Source organism: Cryptomeria japonica, chromosome 2 (genome assembly GCF_030272615.1).
Source record: "Cryptomeria japonica chromosome 2, Sugi_1.0, whole genome shotgun sequence".
In the NCBI taxonomy this organism is placed as follows: Eukaryota; Viridiplantae; Streptophyta; class Pinopsida; order Cupressales; family Cupressaceae; genus Cryptomeria; species Cryptomeria japonica.
In genome coordinates, this window is record NC_081406.1 from 470452669 (window position 1) to 470479663 (window position 26995).

General features: G+C 37.5%; 1 protein-coding gene across 2 annotated transcripts in view; it reads right to left on the reverse strand.

Annotated features, from left to right (window-relative positions):
- Window positions 1–366: 366 nt before the first annotated feature.
- LOC131051638 (protein IQ-DOMAIN 5) overlaps window positions 367–26995 on the reverse strand; it is a 104342-nt gene continuing 77713 nt past the window's right edge. Inside the window, exons 4-6 of one of the 2 annotated variants that reach the window (XM_057986237.2) lie at window positions 3037–3264; window positions 1701–1814; window positions 367–1549 (exon numbers count right to left, since the gene is read on the reverse strand). In XM_057986237.2, coding sequence (XP_057842220.1) covers window positions 791–1549; window positions 1701–1814; window positions 3037–3264 — 1101 coding nt within the window. In that variant the 3' untranslated portion in view covers window positions 367–790. The remainder of the gene's footprint in view (window positions 1550–1700; window positions 1815–3036; window positions 3265–26995) is intronic. The other variant, XM_057986305.2, reaches the window with a different exon arrangement.

Consider the following 26995-nt stretch of genomic DNA (forward strand, 5'->3'; position numbering starts at 1 on the left):
TCTCTGCCACTTCTAGATTGGTGCCAAAAATTTCACAATTCATTGCAGACTACACACAAGGCTTAGTCTTGATGCAGATTAAGTAACGAGATGCATATAGATCAATGCTCTGAATTTAATTAATCCAAAAATATGTGAGCTTTCATAGTATTGATATTTTTTACCTAGTTTTATTGATTATGGTTGATTATTGTCCAGACTTTCTACGGTCTTTAGAAGTGGACGTTCAGGTAAACTATATTTTAACGCGACCGACCACAGTTTGAAGATGGTCGACATATTTTTTCATTAAAAAGAATTCCACAAAGCTAAAATCTTTAATTAACAAAGAAAATTTGTAATACTACAGATATTGAGCAGCTGATGTTCAGGCAAGATAGGGTAATAAATAATATTAAAGAATTATATCCAAGAAGCGTCATGACGTTGGAATTGGACATGGAGCTTACCTGTCCAGCAAACCAACTACAGATCTAGATATTGATCTGCTATTGATCTAAATAAATAATACACCTGCACAAGGCAACAGAAATCTCCGTTTCCTTCGAAATTCAAATAACTATGACAATTCTAAATGTACATAATACACATACATTCTGACTTCAAATGAGTACTCAAAATGAGCTACCACGCTGCAGATGATGATGAGTGGCACTCAATGACCCTGAAGGACCATTTCGAAGATAAAAGCTATTTATAACACCCAAGGCCCATATATCTCGTATTGGTAGTGTCTACAACTCCAGTTATAAGACTTCCCAAAAACCAAACGGTTGACCTGATATTTGAGTTAGGTTAAAACCTGAGAAGAATGTTGCTTGCCATCTTCATTATCAACAACTAAACTTGTATTTCTATTATTATTATTATTATTATCAAGAGCAGTCCGATCGATTATGGTATTTTTTAATTGGCCTTTAGTCAGCTTAGTTGTAGGGCTTTGCCCATTCCGTCTGCTCGTAGCTGGTGCTAACCTGCTCGTCCCTTTACTAATGTTTGATTGAGCATCGTTGGTCTTCTGCTTGACCTTCGATCTTCCAGAGTTTGGTAGTGATAACCTTTTTGTAGCTTGAGTATCAACTGTAGACGGGCGTTCCTTAGGATTACTTAGAGATCGACCTTCATTGTAGGAAGGCTTGGACGCTAATTCTTCGTTTGTATTGCTGTTTATGTTTACTCCAACAGAGGCATGTGATGACTTTGAATTAACCTTCGATGATATCAAGCCAGAAGTACCAAGAATGGTATTAGACTTGCTTGAAGATGACTGGCTGCTATCCGATATAGTTCCAGCATTCTTCTGCCCCACCTTAACAGAATGCAATACAACCTTTTTAACACCAATTTTAGATTGAGGTTCATGACCACAGTTTTTCAAATCTGAAGCCACTTCAACATTCTCCAAACCATCCTTCATGCTTTGATCCAGGATTCTATTCTCCCATGGGCGTACTGCCATCCAACGTTCCAGCCAATTCCAACCCCAATTGTTTTTATCAGGTTCAAATCCTTCAGGGATTTCAGGTACTAGTCTTGAGTTTGCTTGCCACTGCAGGTAGGCCAAAGCATTAAACCCCAAGCCTGTCATGCTTCTGAATATCGAAATTTTAAATATTTACAAAAATATCATTCAATATAGTTTATTATTATTTTATGTTATGAACCTAATTAATTTTAAAGATAAAGGTTTGGAAGCTTACTTGATGAGTGAGGGCATAAGCCATGGCTCTCTCACGTTTAGCTGCAGCCTCTTGCCTCTTGTGTATCTTAGCATCAATTTGCTCCTTCGATTTTATACTGTTGCACCAACCTTCCTGTATGGAATCAATTGGAAACGAGCATTAATCAATAGTAAAAGTCTACACTCCAGATGATGTTGACTTTCTTTCTTAAGTCCTATTAATGACTTGAATTTGCGCAGCTTCCAAATATGTGTCTCTTTTGGGATGTAAGTACTAGAATGAATGTGAGAGAAGCACTAGACTTCTGGAAGAGAAATTTAACTGAGTATTAAAGATGATAGCTATTCAAATGAACATAACAAATTTAGTTAGAAATAAACTCTCCACAAGGCTAGGAGCTGTTTGGCTAATGATTAAGAATTGAATCAATTGAAATTTGCAGTTATGTCAATGCAGATAAGATGTGAATATTACAAAAGATAGAGGCAGCAGAGAAGTTGACAGAAGAAAGCCATTTGTGAGAAATGAAAATTGACTTTATGAAGTATAAACAGACAAATGATAAGGTATCTGGTCTAGTAGAGATGTTAACTGAACTGCAGGTGGATGAAGAAATCCCTGTTAAACTAACCTTCGCAAGCCCCAATACAAACGAGAAGTCAAGGGTATTGCCTATATAAATGTGTCTGATAAAGGGTGCTGCAATTGTTATAGTCTAGGTCTCTCGGACGAAATATTTATACACCAATTGCATCCATATGTGTGATGACATATATGATGCAGGAAAGTTGGTAAACGCATGTTGTCCCTTACTCACCACTTGAAATGTCACAACTAACGCAGATGAGTAGCACAATGGCAATCTTGAAAGCCACTAATATCTAGCAACGTTTTGCAACTCCACAGGCAGGGTAAAGGAAAGGGATCAAGTTGAAGTCTAAAATGTAAGATATGATGTTATTTTGTACTTGGTATGATATTCACCCTGTTGCAATCAACAATGTAGCTAATGGTTAATCTGCAAAGGCAGAAACATCCTAGCTAGATATCTTTGAATTTATATGGTAAAAAGTTGTTCTCAGAAGTCAGAACTGAATAATCAAAATATAATTGTTTGGTTATCCAAATTTTTCCTATGAATCTCTTACTGTGTGGAAGATTTACAGATAACTGTATTTCCTGGATCTCCTCAATCCCAAGAAACAAGAAGTTTTATTTTATATAAAGATCTAGAGGTCAATGCAGTTCAAGACTATCTATATAAATAGAATAATCTGACTGCCTATATAAAAAGAATAAATCTATCATCAAGCTACCAAATCATATAATCACAAAAATATCTTAGCGAGTATACCTCAGCTTCACGGATTTGAGCCTCAATCCTAAGCTGCTGCTCAAGTTTTTGTTCGATCATCTGATCTTCCATTGCCATGCGCACCCTTCGAGCCCGTACACGAGCCTGAACTCTTACCAAAGCTTGCATGCATCGTAGGGTAATAGCAGCCTGTTTCCTCACTGCATGTCCTCTGACAAGAGCCTGAAGTCTCACCAATCCTTTCAAAGCACGAAGGGCTCTCCTTGCCTGTTAAACATTGAATATAATGTCCATCACTAGACATCCTAATAGCCATTGTGTATCTTTTATTATCAGAACCACGGAGCATTTCTTGTATATGCAAGGACTTACATTTAAGTATTAAATCTTTACAAGGTTTACTAGATTAATAATTTGACTAAGTGGAAAATTACTAGACAGAATTATTTAAAGAAACAGGACAATGATATATCAGTCAATAAATTGTAAAGTTGACAAGGAGTAATTTCTTTTGCTAGACATCAAAAATAAACTTATTACGTGGCCCAAGATGAATTGTTGTACATACAAATGGTACAGCGTACATACCATATAAAAGGTATAAATAATATGACAAATTATTGAAACAAATGGCACTTATAATACCACAATGAATTTGAAAACTGGATAGCAATACCTTCTTTAGCTAGCCATAAAAGAATCATATTTATTTGCAATTAAAGACAAATTGTCATACAAAGTGTAGAAAAAAAAAAGTAATACCTAGATTCTTGTTAGCAGCAATCAAGAAGGAAGACTAAGGGCGAGGGGTTTGGGGAGAGGAGGGGCATGAATCAATCTTCACCGGATCTCAAATTAAACAACCAAAACATAAACTGATAAACCACAGATAAACAAATTAACAGCACAACACATAACACCAGGATTTTGACATGGAAAACCCAGTTAAGGAAAAAACCACGGTGGGAACCTACCCACAATAAGATGATACTCTGCAGTAGTATGTGAAAATATTACAATGGGGAATGCATATGCATTCAGGCACACTGCCTAGAGCTCACTACTCAAAAGATATATGCCTAGAAAGCTACAACACTCAAAGAAATCTCACAGACTTACAATATGATTCGGACTACAATCTGAAAGAAATGAACTGCAATAATAGAATCTACAAATGCCTGATGACGGTTCCGGTTAAGCACAATTGTCTGCCCTACAACACCAAACTCACCACAATACTTCATTGAATGATATATCCTTGTTCGCACATTTACCTCTCTCTGATAATGCAAACACAATACCAACACCAAAATTACATAAGTATATCACCTATATATACAAATCATCAACCTTGATAACAAGGTCAGCTAAACCCTCAACCCTCAACTCATAATTACAAAAATTACATTACACGATACAAAGATTGACCACCGGACCAATATTATAATTTACATTACATAGAATGGACCTAATTCAAATTCCCAAACGATTACATCCACTGGAAACCCACCAAGATCAACCGCAACACGCTACACCACCAGAAATACTGTGTAACACACAAATTATCACCAGTTCAAAGAAATCACCAAAAACTCGCTCAACGATCTATGCGGATCGCCAAAACAAATAGGACACAACACGACTAGGAAACACCATCAAGCACATAAGAATCATCCGGAACAATTGCATCAACATCTCTTTTCAAATCTTCATCGGTCAACGTCTCAAAGCTCAAGAACACAACCAATCAGCAATTGTCACGAAGAAAGATAACTTGCGGCGCACCAAATCACGAACCCTCAGAAATGAAGATACAAGATCATCCCAAGCAATAATCCAAAATATCAGCACAAGATCTGATCACACCGAAATATACCGAAGGGAATACCAGATTCTGCAAAACAGTGATCAACAAAACCAAACCAAAAACTTTTTCCAAACTCACCGAAATAACTCACAGGAATATGTTGACATCAATGACAACAACGTATCCTAGCAGCAACAATGAACAACCAAATCCAACAGTCTCCTCAATAATCCAACAATCTCCCCCTTTGGCATTGATGGCAACCTATGAATGTGAAAAACAGTCAATGCAAAGAAAGAAGATATCACCAGCAAACTCCCCCTAAGATCAAGGTAGATAAAGCAGTTTTTCACATGATCTCTCTCCCCCTTTGAGAGCAATGCCAAAGATCACCAAAACAGGAAATTAAACTCTCTCCCAAAACAGAATCATAAATCTTTCTCTCCAGAACACACAACCAAATCAACAGACTACTCCAGCAGAGGAGCAAAACCAACTCATCAATCTGGATAAAAGAGTAAGGCTCTGAATTCCACCGGATCGATGCAACTCAATGCATCTAGTTCTTATCAAGAGGGGTGGAGAGCCCTAACTTGTCTCTCAGATAGACAAATGTGTCTACAAGCAAAGGCTTAATAAAAATATCAGCAATTTGTTCCTTTGTAGATACATATTCCATCTTCACCTTCTGTTCACCGACTTGCTCTCTCAAGTAATTGTATTTGATTGATATATGCTTAGTCTTTGAATGTTGCACCAGATTTTTAGACATGTTTATAGCACTGGAATTACCACAGTATATAGCAGTAGGCTCATCATAAATAACTCTAATATCTTTCAACATTTGCTTCATCCACACTATCTGAGTGCAATTACTAGCAGCAACAATGTACTCAGCTTCAGCAATAGATAAAGATACTAAATCCTGTTTCTTGTTGGCAAATGAAACCAACTTCTTACCTAAAAAGAATGCTCCACCGGTAGTACTCTTCCGGTCATCAACATCACCTACCCAATCTGCGTCAATGTAAACACATAACATAAAATCATCATTTTTTGGATACCATAAACCATAATCTTCAATTCCCTTTAGATATCTGAATATTCTTTTTACAGCAACAACATGACTCTCCTTCGGATCAACTTGATATCTAGTTGCCATACACACAACATGCATAATGTCAGGCCTAGTTTGAGTAAGATATAACAGTCCACCAACCATAGATCTGTACAAACTCTGATTAGCTTTAGGAGATTCATCATTTTTTAACCATTTACAACCAGTAACCATAGGGGGTTCCAACCGGTTTGTAATCATCTAACCCAAACTTCTTCAGTAATTCCTTCACATACTTAGTTTGAGATATAAAGATACCTTTTCCTATATGGGCAATCTACAAACCTAAGAAAAATTTCATCTCACCAATCATATAGACATCTCAAATTTTGTTTGCATATCACCAGCAAATTTCATGCTCGTATCATCATTACCACCAAAAATAATGTCATCAACAAAGACTTCAAAAATCAAAATGTTATCATTTTCAATTTTAAAGTACAAGTTACTATCAGCAGCACCTTTGACAAATCCCAATTTTAGCAAGTATATCTAATCTAGCATACCAAGCTCTAGGGGCTTGTTTTAATCCATAAAGTGTTTTCTTCAACTTACATACCATGTCTCCATCATCTGACAGTGAAAATCCATCAGGTTGTTCAATGTAAACTTCTTCTAGATCACCATTCAAAAATGCAGATTTGACATCCATTTGATATACCTTGAAATCTCTATAAGCAGCATAAGCTAACAACAATCTAACAGCTTCAATTCTGGCAATCGGAGCAAAAGTTTCTTCATAATCAATCTCTTTTTGCTGTGAATATCCTTTGCAGACCAGTCTGGCTTTATTTTTAACTACTTCACCGACTTCATTCAATTTGTTCCTAAAAACCCATTTAGTACCAATAACATTTTTATCCTTAGGTCTAGGCACAAGTTCTCAAGTATTGTTTTATTCAATCTGATCTAACTCTTCTTCCATGGCTCTAATCCAGTTATCATTTTTACAAGCTTCAACATCTTTAGGTTCAACTTTAGAAATCAAACATATCTCTTCAATAGCTAACCTTCTTCTAGTCATCACACTTTTATTCTTATCACCAATAATCTGATTCTTCGAATGATTCAATCTTACATACCTCGGAGTTTTCCGATTGTTCTGATCTTCAGGTTCTTGCACATCATCACCAACAGCAGCAACATTCAGATTCACAATCTCTACCGGATCATTCTTCTTAGGCTCTTCAGGCTGAATAGGAGCTAAAACAACATGTTGACCTTCATCATAAGCTTTGATCTCCTTCCCAAGGTTTTCATCCACCTTCACACTTGCACTCTCAACTATCTTCCTCAGTCTCTTGTTATAGCACCAGTAGGCTTTGCTATTTGTAGAATATCCCAAAAAGATACCTTCATCACTTCTAGCATCAAACTTTCCAATATCCTCATCTCCCTTGATATAACATTTGCTACCAAAAACTTTGAAATATTTCACAGTAGGAACATGACCAAACCAAAGCTCATAACGAGTCTTACCGGTATCACCTTTGATATGAACTCTATTGAATGTATAGACTGCAGTGTTGATAGCTTCTCTCCAATAGACCTTCAGAACATTTCCTTCAATCAACATGGTTCTTGCAGCATCTAAAACAGTACGGTTCTTCTTTTCAACAATCCCATTATGTTGTGGGGTTCTAAGAGCAAATAGTTGTCTTCTTATTCCATGCATCTCATAGAAAGAATTGAACTCACTGGAATAGAATTCTCCACCTCTATCAGATCTCAGACACTTCAACTTCAATCCAAACTCAGTTTCAACTTTTGCTTTGAATATCTTGAACTTTTCAAATGCTTCTGATTTTTCCTTCAAGAAGACAACCCACATCATTTTGGAATAATCATCAATTAGTAACATAAAGTATCTATCACCTTGCACACTTCTAACATTTGTAGGTCCACTCAGGTCAGTATGCACAAGATCTAACAATCCATCTGATGTGTACCATTTGCTCTTGAAAGAAATCCTTGTTTGCTTACCCAACTGACATTCCTTACATACCGGATTAACAAGTTTAACAATCTTAGACAAATCCCTAACAACTTGAGCAAAACTGATCTTGACCAATGAATCAAAGTTTACATGACATATCCTTCTATGCCACAACCAACTCTCATCTATCTTAGCAGTCAAGCAACTTTTCTCACTAGCATTCAAATGAAAAATGTTACCTACAGTCTTAGTTCCAGATGCAATCTCTATACCGGATGCATTCAGAATCTTGCATTTACCATCTTTGAATTGTAGAACATAACCCTTATCAACCATCTGTCCAACACTCAAAAGATTATGCTTCAAACCTTCAACATACAAGACGTCATCAGTGTTATGCTTACCATCAAAAGAAATAGAACCTCTCCCACGGATTACACGGGCTTTGTCATCTCCAAATCTAACTATTCCACCATCATACCTTTCCATACTTACAAATTTGCTTTTGTCACCGGTCATATGATGTGAACAACCGCTATCAATCACCCATTCACCTTTTTCTTCTACCTTAGCAGCCAAAGCTTTCTCCTCAACAAAGCAGCTAGTGGAATCAATAGGCACAGGACTATCTTCTTTAATGGCAATGAACACAACTTCATCTCCTTCCGATTCTTCATCTGTAACACCTTCATCTATAGCATAATAACAGTTCTTCTGGTTCCTAAACTTCCAGTTAGGCTTATAAGGCTTATCATACTTTTCATGCTTCTCATATCTATCATTTATATCAAACTTATCATGTATGTCATACTTAGCCATTCTCTTCAGACATCTAGAGGCAAAATGTCCTATCTTATTACAAAAAAACATTTTAAGGGCAACTTTCCATCATACTGGCACCTTTAGGCAATCTCTGGGCAATCAACGCTTCAAGCTCATCAAGCTCTTTTTCTTGCTCTGCTATCTCTCTCCTTTCTCTTTCATATCTGGATATCATGCACTCATCAGCATCATATTTTTGCTTATCGGACACTGATGCTGATGTTTTGAATGATGTCTCAGACTTTCCATGTGATTCACCAAATTCGCTCAGCTCAAATGCAACAAGTTTTCCAACTAATACATCTCGTCACAGTGGTTACACTTCGGATCTCATCAATAGCGGCAACCTTATGTTTAAAAGCAGGAGGCAAAGATCTTAGCACGTTAGCAACAATCTCATCTTCCTCAATCTTTCCACCGGCAGATCTGATATCAAAGACAAGTTCATTCACCTTAGCCATGTATGAATGTATGTTCTCATCATCTCCCATCTTTAATGTCTCATATTTTCCTTTCAAACTCTGCAACTTAGCAACTTTCACTTGACTATTCACCCAGATCTCATGTGCGGTCTGAAGTTCCATAACATTTGTCATTTCAGAATCAATCAGGGCACTGAGTAATGCTTCCTTCGCTTTGATGTTATATTCAGCTTCCTTAGCCTCATCTAGAGTGGATGGTCCATTCTGAAAAACAACATAGGCATTCTTAGTAATCTTCCAATAATCTTTTCCAAGACATTTCAAATGCACTTCCATCCGTTTCTTCCATACAGTATAGTTGCTTCCATCAAACTTTGGACTGTCCTTCTTGAAAAGAATACCTTGAGCTGCCATCTCGGATCTCCTCAAGCGACTAAGCTTCTACCGGAGGATCTAGCTCTGATACCAATTGTTAGCAGCAATCAAGAAGGAAGATTGAGTGGGAGAGGCGGGGGCGGCGGGGGGAGGTTGAATCAGTCTTCACCGGATCTCAAATTAAACTACCAAAACATAAATTGATAAACCACAAATAAGCAAATTAACAGCACAACACACAACACCAAGATTTTAACGTGGAAAACCCGGTTATGGGAAAAACCATGGTGGTAACCTACCCACAATAAAATGATACTCTGCAGTAATATGTGAAAATATTACAATGGGGAATGCACATGCATTCAAGCACACTTCCTAGAGCTCACTACTCAAAAGATATATGCCTAGAAGGCTACAACACTTAGGGAAGTCTCACTAACTTAAAATATAATTCGGACTACAATTCGGAAGGAATGAACTACAATAATAGCATCTACAAATGCCTGATGACAGTTTCAGTTAAGCACAATTGTCTGCCCTGCAACACCAAACTCACCACAATACTTCACTGAATGATATATCCTTGTTCGCACATTTACCTCTCTCTAATAATGCAGACACAATATACCAACACCAAAATTACATAATTATATCACCTATATATACAAATCGTCAACCTTGATAACAAGGTGGGCTAAACCCTCAACTCATAATTACAAAAATTACATTACACGATACAAAGATCGACCACCAGACCAATATTATGATTTACATTACATAGCATAGACCTAATTCAAATTCCCAAACGATAACATCCACCAGAAATCCCGCCAAGATCAACTGCAACACGCTACACCACCAGAAATACTGCATAACACAAATTATCACCGGTTCAAAGAAATCACCAAAAACTCGCTCAACGATCAATGCGGATCGCTAAAACAAATAGGACACGACTAGGCAACACCATCAAGCACTTTAGAATCATCCAGAACAATTGCACCAAGATCTCTTTTCAAATCTTTATCGATCAACGTCTCAAAGCTCAAGAACACAACCAATCAGCAACAAGATCACGAACTATCTGAAATGAAGATACACAAGATCATCCCAAGCAATAATCCAAAATATCAGCACAAGATCTGATCACACCAGAATATACCAAAGGGAATACCAAATTTTGCAAAACAGTGATTAGCAAAATCAAACTACAAAACCGGACCAAAAACCTTTTCCAAACCTACCGGAATAACTCACTAGAATATGTTGACATCAATGACAACAATGTATCCTAGCAGAAGCAATGAACAACCAAATCCAACAGTCTCCCCAATAATCCAACAATTCTGACCAAAGGTATTACTTTATAGAAGATAGACTTATTGTTTGTTGAAGCTTACTTTGTCATGAAATTACCCTTGATCTATAAGAGATAATGTAGACGATAATAAACTGCTGAATGTTAACTCATACTGCCCAATCAGAGTTAGTACATCCAATCAAAGCATAGTCTACTATCCATTATAAGAGTATCCCAAAGTCGAGTACTTTTCATATACCACAAAACTCATTTTGCAACTATCCAAGGAGAAACTTTAAGTTCGACAAAAACTGAGAGACATAGTTAATAGCAAATATGTCAGTTCTATTATAAAGACACAATATTGAAAATAAAAATGAAATTATTAATATAAAAAATAGTGATACTCATACTTGACAATAAACAAAATATTAAATACCTCTTAATTTGCAAATAGAATACTCAAATTCATAATTTAGTCATTTGTCAAATGTCAATACACGGTGAAAATTATGACCAAGATTCAATATCTTCATATTGTTCTTCATCAAGAGCATCAAAGGCAACATTTGGTTCAATTTCACGTCATATGTACAAGTTGCCCCATCTAAAGAGATTTCAGAAAGTTGTGGAACAATATGGTCCAAGTCAACACACTCCAGAGTTAGATCCCAACTCCTCTTCACCCCCATTGTAATTAAGTTTTTTAGGTGACAATATATGCAAGTTGGAGTGCATAAAGACTAAATCCTCAGCTTCTTTTGTACCCAATTGATTGCACTTAACTAAAAGAACCAAGGGCCTACATTTGGGGATGGGAACTAATGGGGTTCTAGGAATGGAGACCTCAATGGGGTAAAAGGGCAGCACTCCTTATGAGGGTTTGGGGCGATTCTCCCAATGGGGTCAATGGGCAGCTTCAGAATGGTCAAGGGGCAATGCCCCTTGGAGGGTCTGAATATAAGGTAGTACAGCCCAAATTAAGGCCTTCAAAACCACAAAAACCTTTCCAGTGCATGCCAATTTCACAATTTTATCACTTGAGGGAAAAATATGTATTTGGCACAATTGTTTACAAAAAATATTTAAAAAAACAAGGAAATTTTTTCTTCAAGTCAACCTGAGTCCCTCTAGGTTCACTTAATTTCAATCCAAGTTGACCCAAGGTCCCACCTAGGGTGCTCAAGTGGGACCTGTTAGTGCATGTTTTATGACACACCAAACACAAAATAGAGATGCCCAAAAGACACTCTATCCTCTCTTAAATAAAATCACCACTTATGCTAAGATTGCAAAGAAGATCATATGGCAACTCCTATGTTTTAATTGCAAACTAGCGACTTTAATATTGGATATAGCTATTTTGGTGATGTATGTTGGCAGTCCAAGGGGAACTTGGGAATTCCATTCGCAATGAAGACTTTCTGCAATGAAAATTCTTTATTATTTTTTTTGGGGGATTTTCAATTTTAGATTTGAAAAAAAAAAGGAAAAGGATTTCGAAATTCTATACTATTCTTAGGAATTTAAGAGCCGGTAGTGATTGGAGAATCTAAACCACGCTTTGGTTCGCCGACTTAAACAACTAGACAAAGTGGGTGCAATCATCAAGGGTTGTGCTTATAATTTTCATACTATGAATAATACCATCAAAATGAACAATATTTATTCAAAGCAAAAGTTAAACATCCACAGAATACACTCAGGCTAACTTTGCACAATGAACAAAAATCATTGCTCATCAAAAGTATGAGCAATAATTTCACCAACCAATACTATCAAATCTTGCAATCACTTAACAACTTTATAAAGCAAATTCTATTCAATGGTGGAGAAAATATGATACCATGTAACCACAAGATACCATAGAGATTCAAAGCAATGCAAATGAACTTTATTATCTTAGTAATCTTAAGCAGCAATTTCACCAAATCTCTCCCATACAAATGAGAGAAGAGGGGCTTATATAGAGTTTTGAAAATGAATGAAAGGCGCAGATCAAACAGAGATCAACAGCCGAGATCAAAACACAAATACCCTAAATAGGGTTTACAATAGTTATCCAACAAGAGCAAATTAAAAAAAGACGTGTCACAAGGAGCTTTCTTCTAGAAGAATGCATCCTTATCCCTTTTCTGTGGCAACATGTTTATCTTGAATTCGATCACGTCCAGGACATCAGCATAGGTGGCAAAAGCATTGTCCCTATCTAGTTCATGTTTTTGAAAGGCATCCTTGGTGGAAAAGAAGGTGGATGCCTTAGTCAAATTTTGCCTAAGGATCGGTCTATTGTGACCTTTTCAAACATCGCCCCATTGCTAATGGGGACCCCCTCTTTTCTTGCTTTTTGCATTGTTAGGTTAGGGTTTTGGCTGCTTAGTGGGCAATTTTGTGTTTCTCGTGCCCGAGCCTCGGAGTTTTGATCATGCCTAGTGTCGTTTAGGATCAAGCGCATAAAATTGAGATTTTAATGATCCTAGTTTTGTCTAAGTGTTGACCCTTTTGGAGCATTAACGTGTTTTTTTTTTAAATGTACTCATCGGTGATTTTAAGTGCTAAGGTGTTTTCAGATCTTTTGGAGTTGTTTTCTCGCTCCTAGAGAATTATTCAAGTTGATTTCGCACTTTGTCCCAATAGATTCCCTTGTGTTACGCTCAAATTTTTGATAAATTTGCCTAAGTCCAGTTGAGTTTTATTGAAATTTTGAAGTTTCTTAGTGATTCTGAGTGGAAAAATCATCATTTTCCAAATGAAAATCTATATTCTAAGGGTTAAAAGGTCAAAATTCCATACTAGAGGTGCTTTCCCCTCATATTCCTGACTACCCATGGTTTTCCCCTCTAAGAATCCAGATGGACATGTATTTCCCCATAAATCCATACTTGCTCCATTTTTCCACCACTATGAATCCATACTAGGGTCGTTTTTCCCTTGGAAGCAATAAAATTTGACTAATTGTCAAGATTTATCCTGACTACCCACATTTTTTCACCAGGGAGGTATGGATAGGATTGCGGATGACATTCCATACCTGGGTCGATTTTCCACGAGGTCTTTTGTGAGAAGTTTTAAGGATTTTTGTGCAGACTCTCAATCCTGACTCAAGGCAATTTTCCGCTGAGAGCATTTTTAATGATTTTGAGTCCAGATTTTCATCCAAACTAGGGTTGTTTTTCCACCAAGGGGGCATTTTTGTGTGATGACTTAATTTTAAGTGGAATTTTTCATTCCACACTTAGATCGATTTTCCCCTAGCCCCATTTTTATGCACGTTTGATGATTTTGAGTCCGGATTTTCATCTAGACTGGGATCGATTTCCCCCTAAGGGGATATTTGATGATTTTTATGAGGATTTTTAATCCTAACTAGGATCGATTTTCCCCAATTGGCCCATTTTGGATTTAAATTGAAATATTTTAATAAATGAGCCCCATTTGATTGTTTTTTAATAAAAGGCGATGATTATTTAAAAAATAAAAAACATTTAATAATTGATTTGCAATAAGCATTTAATGTTTTCAACCTTATAGAAGCAAATCAGTTTTACCCAAGCAAGCATAAGAACAAGTGTTTTATCCCACATTGCTTGTGTGGTAAAGTTGGTGATGAAAGCAAGTTTAAAGGGAGGAGTCCAGCATTATTTTATTATTGAGTTTGCCAAGTGTGTTTGTGCAAGGGCGATTTTCTCCATAGTTGAAGATTTTGGAGCAATTGTTCAAGTAAAGTGATTGATTGAAGACTCTTCTTGCTGCCATTTTTTCCCATTACCATTCCATTTTCCAGCTAGGCAACATGATTGGTGGCTGCCATTGTTGATTGAGTGCCACGATTTTTGGTGAAGATAGCGATTTTGTGCAAGGGCGATTTTTGTGTTTGGAGCTTCTACCTCCAACTTGGACGATTTCCATTGATGCCGCCATCCTTGCTTGCTGTTCTCAGACCTAAGTTGGCAGGTTTGAATGCCATTGATGACATTTTCAGACTTGTGTGAGGTGACGCCATAGCTGGAAAATTTCAATTTTGGTTTGGTGCCATATTTTGGCAGATCCCTTCACGCTTGGTGGCTGCCATTGTTCCTACTTGCTGTGGTTACTGCAGATCTGAATTTTGACGCCATTGCTTCAGCTAATTCGACCTCCATTGTTGGCTGATCATCAATTTTAGACCTAACTTTTATTGCCCAGCCAACCACAACTATAGTGAATTGCATTTGGAGACATATTGGGGGCATTTTGAGATCATTTTCAGACCATCGGAGGGCTGTCTCAGGTCTGCAACTTTGTTATTGGCTGCTTGTCCTTAGAAAACTTATCTTTTACCAGCCATACCTATGCTCCCAAGTTTGATTGTTTTCGTCATCAAGACTGATTTTTATCAAGTTAGTGCATATTTTTGAATGATTGCAACTTGTTTTGAGAGGTTAATTTATTAGTTGCAGGTTGTCTTCAGATTTGTGATCTCCATTGTTGACTACAGAAGGTGTTTTCAGAAAAATTTATTTGTGAAAACACAACCTTTCACACCTTTCCCTAGTCACTCTTAATCCGGTATACTCCTTTGCACTATAATTTACGCAAAAATTTTAAGTATAAGGAGGTGTTGATTCCATGAGGGTTTCATACCCTAATCTTGTCACATTTTGTATTTAGAATTGTTAAGATCTACCTAGAGTGTGGACTATTTTCCTGATTTCATACCCTAATTAGCCTAAATCATTAAAAGGTCAGGAATTCTATTAAGAATATTATATTTTTCCTAAGTTCTAACTTCAAGCTTCGTACAAGTGCAATGTCGAAGTTCGGATTTAAGGAAAGAAGAGAACAGTAGAAGATACCGAAAACTGGATTCTATCTAGAATCCAAGATGTCATCCAGATGGAAGGAGATTACGGATACAAACATGCATTTCCTAAGCCTGAACCTGATGCGACAGCGGATGTTCAAAGTCGGAAATCAAATTCCTTCCTCAGCGTATGCAAACATTATGAAGAGGTATTTTTCAAGCCACTGGATTCCCATAGTCCATACAATGCAGTAAGCTTATCCTGGAGTGTGCACGATGTTATGAGCCTTGCTCGTGAATGATCAAGACTCCTAAGGGCGTTGCCATTGCCTACCATGTTGAGGATGCGAATGCTGAGGTGTTTGGAATCCCACGTGGAGCAGATATGAAGAATGCAACTAAGGATGAATATGAAGATGGATGTGTGTAAGAATATGATAAACAAAGAGTGGATGATCGAGCCAAGGCTTCATCATTCCAAGGCTCCCAAGACACTCATGTGCACAGACTTCAAAGAGGAATATAGTGACTTAGTATTCCTACTTAATAGAGTGATGGGGATGCCACAGGGTGCAATATACGATGGATGGATGTTCTACTTCATCCAGGATTGTCTTAGAGGGACATTGATAAATTGGTCTAGAATCATAAGTGACAATCTCGACTTTCAGTTGAGGAATGTAGAGCGGTCCAAGTCATTCGCCATGACTTCCTACTTGGTATACCTGCTTGCACGGTGTGTTACATACAAAGGATTGATACGCAGAGGTGAAGTAGGGAATGGGCAAGGACAATTCAGGAGTCATGAGTGCTATCCCCAGCGGAACATGCATAGAATTGAAGACTATAAGAGAGTGAATGATGTATTCACAATGTACATCACGCGGATACTGCAAGGCGGAATCCACAGGAGGTTGTCCAAGGAGGTAACAAAGTTAATAGAGAAATATGGATAGTGGTATATTCAGTTTCCCACTTTCACATACCTTAGGATTCATGGGTTTCAATCTGAACCCTATAGGCTTCCTAGGTATCCTTCCGACAAAATGATCTTGTTGGAAGTGGTGAGACAACTTCTAGAGTTTGATTCCATTCAGAGAGAGAAGCATAGGACAGGCATGACATTCCCTATTTTAGTTGGGAAGACGTTGGAGGTTTGCCAGTCTACCTTAGCCGCCAGCACTGCGAGTGAGGAGCTTGCATTCTATCAATTTGCAACCTTCAAGAAAAGAGAAAGATTTGATCCAGATAAGAAAGTTGGAAGGATCAGGGGAGAGAAGTTCATCCACAAGGTAGACATGGAAGATTATTGGGCCAACCTGATGGACGAGCAGGCAGTGAAGAGACGAATGTGGTCCAGAATGTCAGTGGATTTCATGAGGAAGTGTGGACTTTTCCTCATTCCTAATCAGGTGTTAGATGACAGGGATCATACGCATCCACGGTATGAAAATGAAATGAAGAAGGCAATCTTATTGCCTAATTGGTCACAATCAGAAGAGATTGATTTGAATGTATTGATCAGAGAGGTCTTGAGTTTCTCTCGTACATGGGTGGATATTCAGATGAATAAGTTAGTTGATATGGGTGTTTCCTTCACTTATGAAAAGATGAAACCGGAAGAATCTACTTCAGAAGATGATCAGAGGACTATTAGTGATGTCAGGATTCATGCAGATGAAGAGAGTCAAGCTCCCAAGAGAAGGAAAATCACGCCAGGAGGAGACAAGGCTAGAGGGAAGAAGATTGAGGAGGTCAAAAAGAAGAAACAAAGACTATCATTCTTTCACGTATCATTCTTTCACCACCTCTCAGTGTCTCATCAATTAAGGAAATTGAAATGACAAAACAGAATAAGGAGACCCAGCAATGTTCTAACACAATGATACAACCAGAGAATATTCAGGAGTTACATGCCACAGCAACATCTGCTCCACCAAATGAGAATGATGATCAACTAGGATCCCCTATTGTCCTCTTGGAGGTTGGTTTGGGAAATGAGATATATGATTTGACCAGGAGTAATCCTAATGATGATGATGTTATCTCGACATTGAGAGGGCTTGATCGAGATATGTGTCTAGATGATGGTATGGAGATCCGTTATTCCTGATTGGCTGATGAAAAGTATGGAAAAAGTAAGAAAATGATAGAGGTACAGCCTATTGATATTATTGATGACTACCTAGCTAGGAGCGATAAGGAAAAAGAACCCGAGAGCTGAGATTTTGTCGCACATAGCTAGAGATGAGACGAGAATGCGGATTGCATAGGTGACTGTTCCTATTGGAGGTGTGACGGCGGACATTGCTACTCCTATGGATTTCCAAATTACTTCAGTTGCCCTTGGCCGTACGACAAGAGAGCAAAAGTTTCAGGAGGTTGGTGATAACCTTAGGGCGATCAGCGCAAGGCTGGATAGAGAGATTGAAGAGAAGGAGAAGTACAGAGAAGAGAATATCAGACTTAGAGAGTATATTGCGGGGATAGAGGCGTGAGAATCCCACCCTTATTTCCCCTATTGCGGTTGATCATGGACTACATTCACACTATGAGGCAGCGAGAGATACACTCTTGAAGGTGGAGAAGTGGATTGAGAGTGCAAGAAAATAGGCAGATGATTTCCTTACTCAGTTTGTTCAGGCATATGATAGGACAACAGGGCTCATGTTTAGAATCCAGTATTTGGAGGGAGTTTGGGAAGAATTTCGGCCTATTCAAGATAGGACTATTCCACGCCTCAAAGCTTTGAAGAAGATTCCTACGTCCACGTTGATCAGTGAGAATATTGTGCATAGTGGAGACAGGTACGATGTCCATGGCTAGTATTGTTCATTGGCCATGAAGAAATCAACTTATGAGAACGCCCAGTTGAGTTGTACAGAGATGGAAGGATTGATTCAGGACATTTAGTTGAAGATCCTTGCCTCAATTGAGGAATTATTGGGTGTTGATGTTAGTGATGCTAGTGGTTTACACTTAGCCGAATTAAGAGACAAGATGAAACTTATGTATTTTTGTCAGTTAGACTCTTTGAAGAAGAGTCAGATAAATGATTTGGTCTCTTTGTTGATTCATGCTCATAGTTCGCAGAAGCTCGTGCCAGATTGGGAGAAGACTTTGGACGCTTGCTTGGATTCATTGGACGTGATTGATTTGTAGCAAGATACCTTGCCTAGCATTCCCATGGAGGTGTTAGATTTTGTATTGGCTAGATTCTTGGAGTATGCTAGGAGAGAGAGAGAGAGAGAGAGAAGATTCCCTATTTGATGACTAGGTATGTTTTTATTGGGCCATATGTTGGTGGCACCATTTTTTATGTAAACCCTAATTAGGCCAATTCTAGGGTTTTGCTGGCATGATCTTGGCCCTTGATTTAGTTTTAATCTTGGCCATCCATTTTGTAAGAGACTCTATATATACCTCCTTGTCTCTCATTTGTAAGGGAGAGTTTTTGTAGAATTGTTGGTATATGCTGCAGCTATTTGAATCTAAATCATTGTTCAATTTGTTGGTGATTTTTCTCTTCAAATATTGTCTTTGCATTCATGGTTCTCAATTTCTCCAAGTTAGATTAGAATTTGTTTTCATGTTTATTAGATTGAGTGAAAGATTTGTTGAATATATTTGTGTGGAATCCTTAACCCATACCACTAGCCCCTTGCCACTGGTAAGTGTGTCTTGTGTGGTCAACTAGAAATTTAAGTAAGCTTAACTTCAACTATTATGCGTCCCTTAACAAGCATCAACTTGGATGGTGTCAATGTTTGATGGTGATAGTCTGAAAATCCTTGAGTATACCTTAGACGATTGCACTAAGCTTGTGTCAATACATGTTTGTGAGACCTTGCCTAGTTTGATTCCACTAAACTTGTTCATCATTTCCTACATTCTTAGGCCTAGAATAAATTTCCTGAACCCTATTCCTTTTGCCCATTTTTTTAATAAGAAATAAGTCCAGAACTACATTGCTAAATCCTAAGTTGTCAGCACACTTATTCCGCGTATCTCATGATCAAAGAAGATAATTCTAACATTTGTGTAAGTCCCCAAGTGAACACAACAATTCACATCAACCATTGAGTTACCCACTCGTCAAGACCTGACATGTAGAAACCTTGGAATCATTTCAGTTGATCTTACCCTTAGCATCTGAGGTGATTTTGTTCAAGAGAGGGTAAATTAATTTGGTATTTTCTTCTGAAATGTTATGTGCATAAAACACACATCAACACAATCCTGTGAAAGTGAAGAAATTCTCTTGAGCTTTGACCTTCAGATTTTCCATGTTCATTTCATTTTCTCGAATTGCTTCCTTTGATAGCAACTTCTTCAAAGTAGGCCAATATCTTTACATTAGGTGCCACAACTTGCCATGTCTTGAATTCTAGATAGTATCAAAGAAGTTTGCCAATATGCTAATATCAATTCTTCCACGAACGTGAAAACTTCATTATTGATGTTTTCCATCCATTCCTTAGTTTCTTTAGTTGTCGCCTTCATCTAATCAAAGTCTTCAACTGTTTCTTGTGGAAGAGCCAAAGGTGGGGGAACTGTTGCATTTCCTTGAGCAATAGGATTGATCAAGTGTTGGAGATAATTTCTCAATTGCTCATTCTCTTTCTCTAATTCTTCTTTCTTTTCTACTTCTCTCTTCAATCTTTCCTTGATTGTCTTCGAAGTCAACATGACCAAGGTTGGTGTCTCCAAGCCTCTTCCACTTTGAAATGATTTTAAGTTCTGGCTGTGCTCCCTTGCTGGCGAACTTCATTTGAACTTTCCTTGAAATTCCTTCTTAAGTTAAAAAAAAAAAAAATAAGGGGGTTGGATGTGTGTTCCCATCCTGGAGTTCAAAGTATTAATTTTAACTTATGAAAACTTTGGAAAAAAAAAGCATAAAAAAAGAAAGACGATTTGAAGTGAAAGTTGTTTTGTAAGCTTTGAAAATTCTTTATTAAATCACTCCAACTTTGACCTCAAGCGTGTAAATTGGCTTTGAAATTCTCCCAAAAGATGTCTTAAAAATTTGCAATTTTGAACTTTTTCAACACTTAGCCAAATTTTCTCAAATTCTTTTCTTTCAAGACTTATGCGGATTTCTTTTTGATTTACTTTGTCAAAATTCTCAAACTCTTTTCCTTCGGTGAATTTCCTCATGCTTTTCACTCTTTATTTTAATCATCTTTCCATTTTCCTTTCAATAGTTCGGCGAATTTTATCCTTTGTCTTTGATTTTGTTTTACCATTTTCACTTTCCTTTCTTTACCCAAGCGAATTCCATTTGATTTCAAACTTTGTTTTCCAAATTTTTCCTTCTCAACTTGGGTGAATTTCTCTTTGCTTTCCACGCTTGCTTTCACCCTTAGCCAAACTTCTCATTTATCCACCTAGGACGAACATCATGTGTGGATAAGGAACTTTCTAATGTCCCAAGGCGGACTTCATCTTGACTTCAGAATTTTTATCATCTTGACTTCAGAATTTTTATCACTTATCCACCTAGGGCAGACTTGGCCATTGGTTAGGATTATTTTCTCATGCCTTGACGAACTTTAGCATGTTTCAAGACATTTTCTACATGTGGAAGGCAGATTTTGCCTTGGCTCGGAACGTTTTCTTCATGTGGAAAGCAGAGTTGATGTTGTTCTGAGAATTGTTCTTATTCCTAAGGCAGAATTAACATTTGGACAAGGAATTTTGGCTATTCTTAGGCAAACTTGGCACTTAATTTCAACTTTGTTGTTCTGAGAATTATTCTTATTCCTAAGGCAGAATTAACATTTGGACAAGGAATTTTGGCTATTCTTAGGCAAACTTGGCACTTAATTTCAACTTTTTACTTTCAATCCACGAACACTTAGCCAAATTTTCCTTCATCTTCCTTGGGCGGATTTGCTTCTTGCTTAGAGAATTTCCTTGACAGTTAACCAAATTTTCAAATTTCATTTTCTTCAAGGTATCAACACTTGGACAAAATTCTGAATTTTTTCTCCCCAAGGTATCAACACTTACCAATTTTGTTATCCTTTCCTTGGGCGGATTTGCTACTTGGACAAGGAATTTTCCTAAGTGTTGGGCAGACTTTGCCATGTCTTAAGACATTTCTCTCCTTGATGGGCGGAGTTTGCTTGCTACCAAGCCATTTTTGATATGTGTAGGGCGAAGTTTGCTTGTTGTCACGTCATTTTCTTGGTGCCTTGGTCAGAGTTTGCTTGTTTTCATGCCATTTTTGCTATGTGTTGGTAGGAGTTTGGTTGTTGTTACGCCGTTTTTGCTATGTGTTGATAGGAGTTTGCTTGTTGTCACGCCATTTTTGCTATGTGTTGGTAGGAGTTCGCTTATCGTTACGTCATTTTCGCTATGTGTTGGTAGGAGTTTTCTTGTTGTCATGCCATTTTTGCTATGTGTTGGTAGGAGTTTGCTTGTTGTCACCCCATTTTTGCTATGTGTTGGTAGGAGTTTTCTTATTGACATGTCGTTTTTGCTATGTCTTGGTAGGAGTTTGCTTATTGACATGTCATGGTATCAACCTTTCTTGGGCGTACTCGGTGTGTTAGCAAGCCATTTACCAACCTTGACCTTGACGGACTTTGCTTGGTGCCATGCCATATCCAACCCATAGGTGGACTTTGATATACCACAAGACATGGGTGGAGTTCACCATTGCACAAGTCATTGCACTTGAAGTTTGGCGGACTCTCTTCTTTGCCAAGACGTCGTTTTTTCAACCTTGGGGGGAACTCATGTGTAGTTATGTCATTTTCATCATTGCCTTGGGCGGAGTTAGGCACTACACAAGTCATTGCTTTCTCCATGATGGCGAACTTGAGCATTGCACAAGACATTGCCTTCTCCATTTAGACACTTTCTCTTTGCCATAAACACAGTGAAATTTTTGTTGCTCATCGTCACGTTCATTTGGAACTTTCTGGATCAACGCCTTGTGTGGAGATTTTCCCTTGCTTTTCATACTTGGAGATTCAAACTTTTCATTTCGAAGACAAGAACCTTGTTGCATGACCTGAATGACCCAATCCTAGGTCAACTTTAAAAAAAGCTAAAAAAAGAAAAGAGTAAAAAGAAAAAAGAAAAAAAGCAGGTGAAAAAGTTGCTTCCAAGATTGGTCCCAAAGTGCCAAAAATGAAAAAGCAAAAAAGAAGAATTCTACAAAAATAGGAAGTTGTCCAAATTGGCCCTAAGCAATTGCATTTTTTCGTCCTTTGGTTCGCCTTAGCACTTATGAGATGTCAAAATGCTCATTTGATCACAATTGGTCCAATTCACCTGAGGACTACAGAAAAACTCTTTGAAAACCCCCTAACTCTATACTTGCGAAGATTGGCAACTCAAAACACTACCCTAAAAAGTGAAAAAAAAGGGAGTCCTCATTTGCAATGGGGCGACGTGCGAAAACATCACAACAGGACCGTAGGAAAACCCAATGGTGTGCATGCCTTAAACTCGGTCCTGGACCAGCCCCATACAGGTATGCGAGGTTCCATGAGAACTTGATAACATAGATTAATACAAAACAAGGATACAATCTAATAGTTGTAAGATATTTCAAGTTGTTCATCAACTATCTACTGAGTGATTCATCACTTCAATATGAATCATCAAAGATTGATAACATCATGCCAACCTCCACAAGTATACAAGATGAGTTACAATTTGTAATTTAAAAATATTCCAAAAGATTTTGGCATATTTAAACTAAAGCAAGAAGATGCAATGATCAAATTGCCAAACTCAATTCTGAGGCAATAATGTAGAAGGCCTGGATCAAACATATCAAAAGCTACACACGGGTTTGTTTTCACTTGTTGAATTCCAATGTTTGTAGTTCCTATGATGTCTATGTTGAGACATGGACCAGCTAGTACTCGAACCTAGGACCTTCCATATGTTGTTGGAGTGCTCTACCACTAAGCTACTGGCCCCTCTTGGACCAGTCCATCGTCGGTCCAAATGAGGCTTATTTCCAACACCAACACCCCCCCTTAAGCCACACCTCTCGTGTGCTTGGGGCTCCTATCCTAGACCTGGCTCTAATACCATGTTGAGACATGGACCAGCTAGGACTCGAACCTAGGACCTTCCATATGCTGCTAGAGTGCTACAATTCCCTCATCATTGATCAAAAAAACTTCTAAACCTAGAATGTTGTAGATGTTTATCAATTTTGAAATACTAGGCTCAAGGAACCCGCTTGAAATTGGAAAAGGACATAATGAATTGCAAACTAGATGTTCATGACCAAGAACCTGAAAACCCTCAAGTTGTACTATATTGACCTCATCATCCAAATCTCCATTCAAAAAGGTGCTTTTGGCATTCATTTGATACACCTTCCAACCAAATTGAATGGTTTTTGAGAGAAAACTGAAATTTGGCCATTTTTAAAGAGGAAGCAAAAAAATTCATAAGCTATCTTATTGCTAAAATCCCTTTGTAACAAGGTGTCTTTTGTACTTATCCAAGGATTCAACAATATGACACTTTACCTTAGAAAGCCATTTGCACCCTATGCGCTTTTGGTCTAGAGATAATTCTACCAACTCCCAAGTGATATTTTTCAGCAATGCATCATACCCAATTTGCATTAGCAGCTTCCCATTCTAGTTTTCCTTAGACCCCAAAAACATTTTGTGATTCAAAAACTTGAAAAGGATCATTTGAAAGAAAAAGCAAAATGACCATGCTCGACATTTAAACCTGAACTCGATTGTCTTGTTCTGCAAGATCTATCATCTAGTTCATTTGGGACACTAGGTGGAACAGAAACACTATTAGTCCTACAACATTAATATACAAGAGGAGAAGAACCAACCAAAGGCTGAATTATAGGCTGACCTGGTGGTCTAGGAGATTCAACTTTCAAAGGTAACTTAAGATTCAGGAACTAGGTTGACATCCGTGATAAATACAAGAAAATTGTGGCTCTATTTCCTTTACATCAACATCCCAACTAACAATGATTTTGTTAGTAAATGTTAATTAAGTATGTAGACCTTAGATTATTCGCTATAGCCAACAAAGAACTATGACACTTTCTAAATCTAACTTATGTTCTTTTTGTTCAAGAACCAATGTGGAAGCAGCTGAATTAGAATAACAAAAAATAATGTACCTTAGGTTTGTGACCAGTCCAAGCTTCCTCCAATGTGATGCTTGGCAAGGCTTTGGAAGTACTCTTGTTGAGGAGAAAAACAGTTGCATTCACAGATTTTCCCTTGTATTGGGAGGGCACATTCCTACTATGCATAATGGATCATGCCATCTCCATGATAGTCCTATTTTGTCTTTCAACAACTCCATTCTGCTACAATGTGTAGGGTGAAGTTAATGTTGAATACCTTCTTTTTTATAGAACTTCTTGAATTGAGTGGAGGTAAAATCCCCCATTATCAGACCACAAAGTCTTGTTCCAACACCATGTGAATGTCTCTACCAGCACCTTTTACTTTAGGAATGCACTATAGCAATCAGATTTCTTTCCTAAGAAGGAAACTCGCACCTTCCTAAAGAAATCATCCACCAACAACAAACAAATATCTCAAAGCAAGGAGAGCGAGAGATTTCTAAGAAGGCTCACAAAAATCAACGCAAATGAGATCCAAGGGCCCCTAATTACACCATGTACTTTTTATAGAAAATGATTTCCTCTTCTACATTCCAGCCAAACAACCAACACAAAACTCTTGTTTTTCTTGTATATGAGGTAGCCCTTGAACCATATGGGTTCTACTGAGTTTGGACGAATATTGAAGATTTGCATGTCTATCATTCATACCTAAGAACATTAACATTATCTTTGACAGCTGACACATGCAATTAGTTCTAATAGGATCAACAAACTTATACAAGCCACCTTGCCCAATGCCTAGGGAAAAAACTGTCATGTTTCACATCAAATGCAATACAGTTCTTTCCCCAAAAACCTAACTTCGATAAGTGATTGATAATAAATTCTGGTTCATAGCAACAATATATCAAACATTGCATACTGAAAATTCGAGAGTATCATTAATTACACCCTAATATCTTCTATCCCTTCAACAATATATGATCTACCATCACCAAATGAAATTGTATTCTAATGATTATAATCAACAGTAAACTTTACATACCAATCCTTGTGACACATGAACTATCTATGTGCCCCTAAGTCAAAGAACTAATAACTGTTGTCAATGTTATCAGAAAGAGATGCCATGAGTGCAAACTCGTCATCTGATCCATGTTCTTCATCAACAATAGCCACATTCGCTTCACCATGCCTTTGGTGAAATAAACTGTACTATATTTTCTTGCATTCCTTTTTAACGAGTCAAAAATGCTTAAAATAAAAATAATTTACCTTTTCTTTGGATTGAGTGAAGTATTGATAAAAGAATTTTTTGGTTTGCCCTTAAACAAGGTAGCAAGAGCACTTTCAATGTAATGTCCCTTTTTGGTCCATTCCAACATTCTTGGAAAGTTCCAAGATTCTTAGAGAGCGTTCGTTTTATCAAAACAATTTTTTGACAATGGTGTTGTTCCAAGGGTCAAGATGAATACAATAGTTTTTTGAAGTGCAGATCCAACTTTCAGGGATCCAGCCACACTTCTACGAGATTTCCAACATCCTTGGAGAGCATCAACTTTCCTAAGACCTTGGGATGTGTGAATGAAAGTAATTAAATAAATAATTTAAGTTGTCTCAAGGTAACTTTATATTATTAAGGCAACTTAAGTTTATTTATTTATTTTAAAGAAGGGTGGCCTACGTCATATAGTGTTATTAAAAGAGAGCCAAAACGTGTTAGCAGTGGGCACGGGGTACCAAGTGACTTAAAAGATTATTATTTAAAAATGACAATGAAATGGAGGATTTAAAAGTAATATATTTAATTAAAAGTTCTTAAAAATTATCCAGTTGCCCTAAAAGTACCTATTGAAGGAATTGTGAATACTGTATTTCTTGACAACAAAAACCCTCGAGGAATACCAGTTTTGGGGAGTAAAACACCCAACATCCATTGGAGCAATTTCTCACAAAGATTGCATTTGCGCTTCAAGTGAAGTTTTTTTTAAAGGGGTTCTGACAATGGATATTTTCTTAATGTATTTTGATATGCTAAAGATTTCGGTGTTGTTTGTTTGAGCTTTCAGTGGTTTTTGGAGAGATCGTGAAGTGATTTAAGGAGATTTTGGAGTATGTCATACATGTATACGTTGGCTGTACCGTTCTTGTAGGCCATACCATTTGAGATTCATTTAAGGGTTAAACATATTATCTCTGTTGTACCTACTGTTCTAGAAGCATTAAGTTCAGTTTCAGACATGTAAATTGACTAATTTCTCATTTTGTCCAATGTCCATTGCATTCATGATGCTTTGAGATCAGTTTTGGTGTGTTTTGGAGTAGTTTCCATTTATGCATGTTGAGCAGTG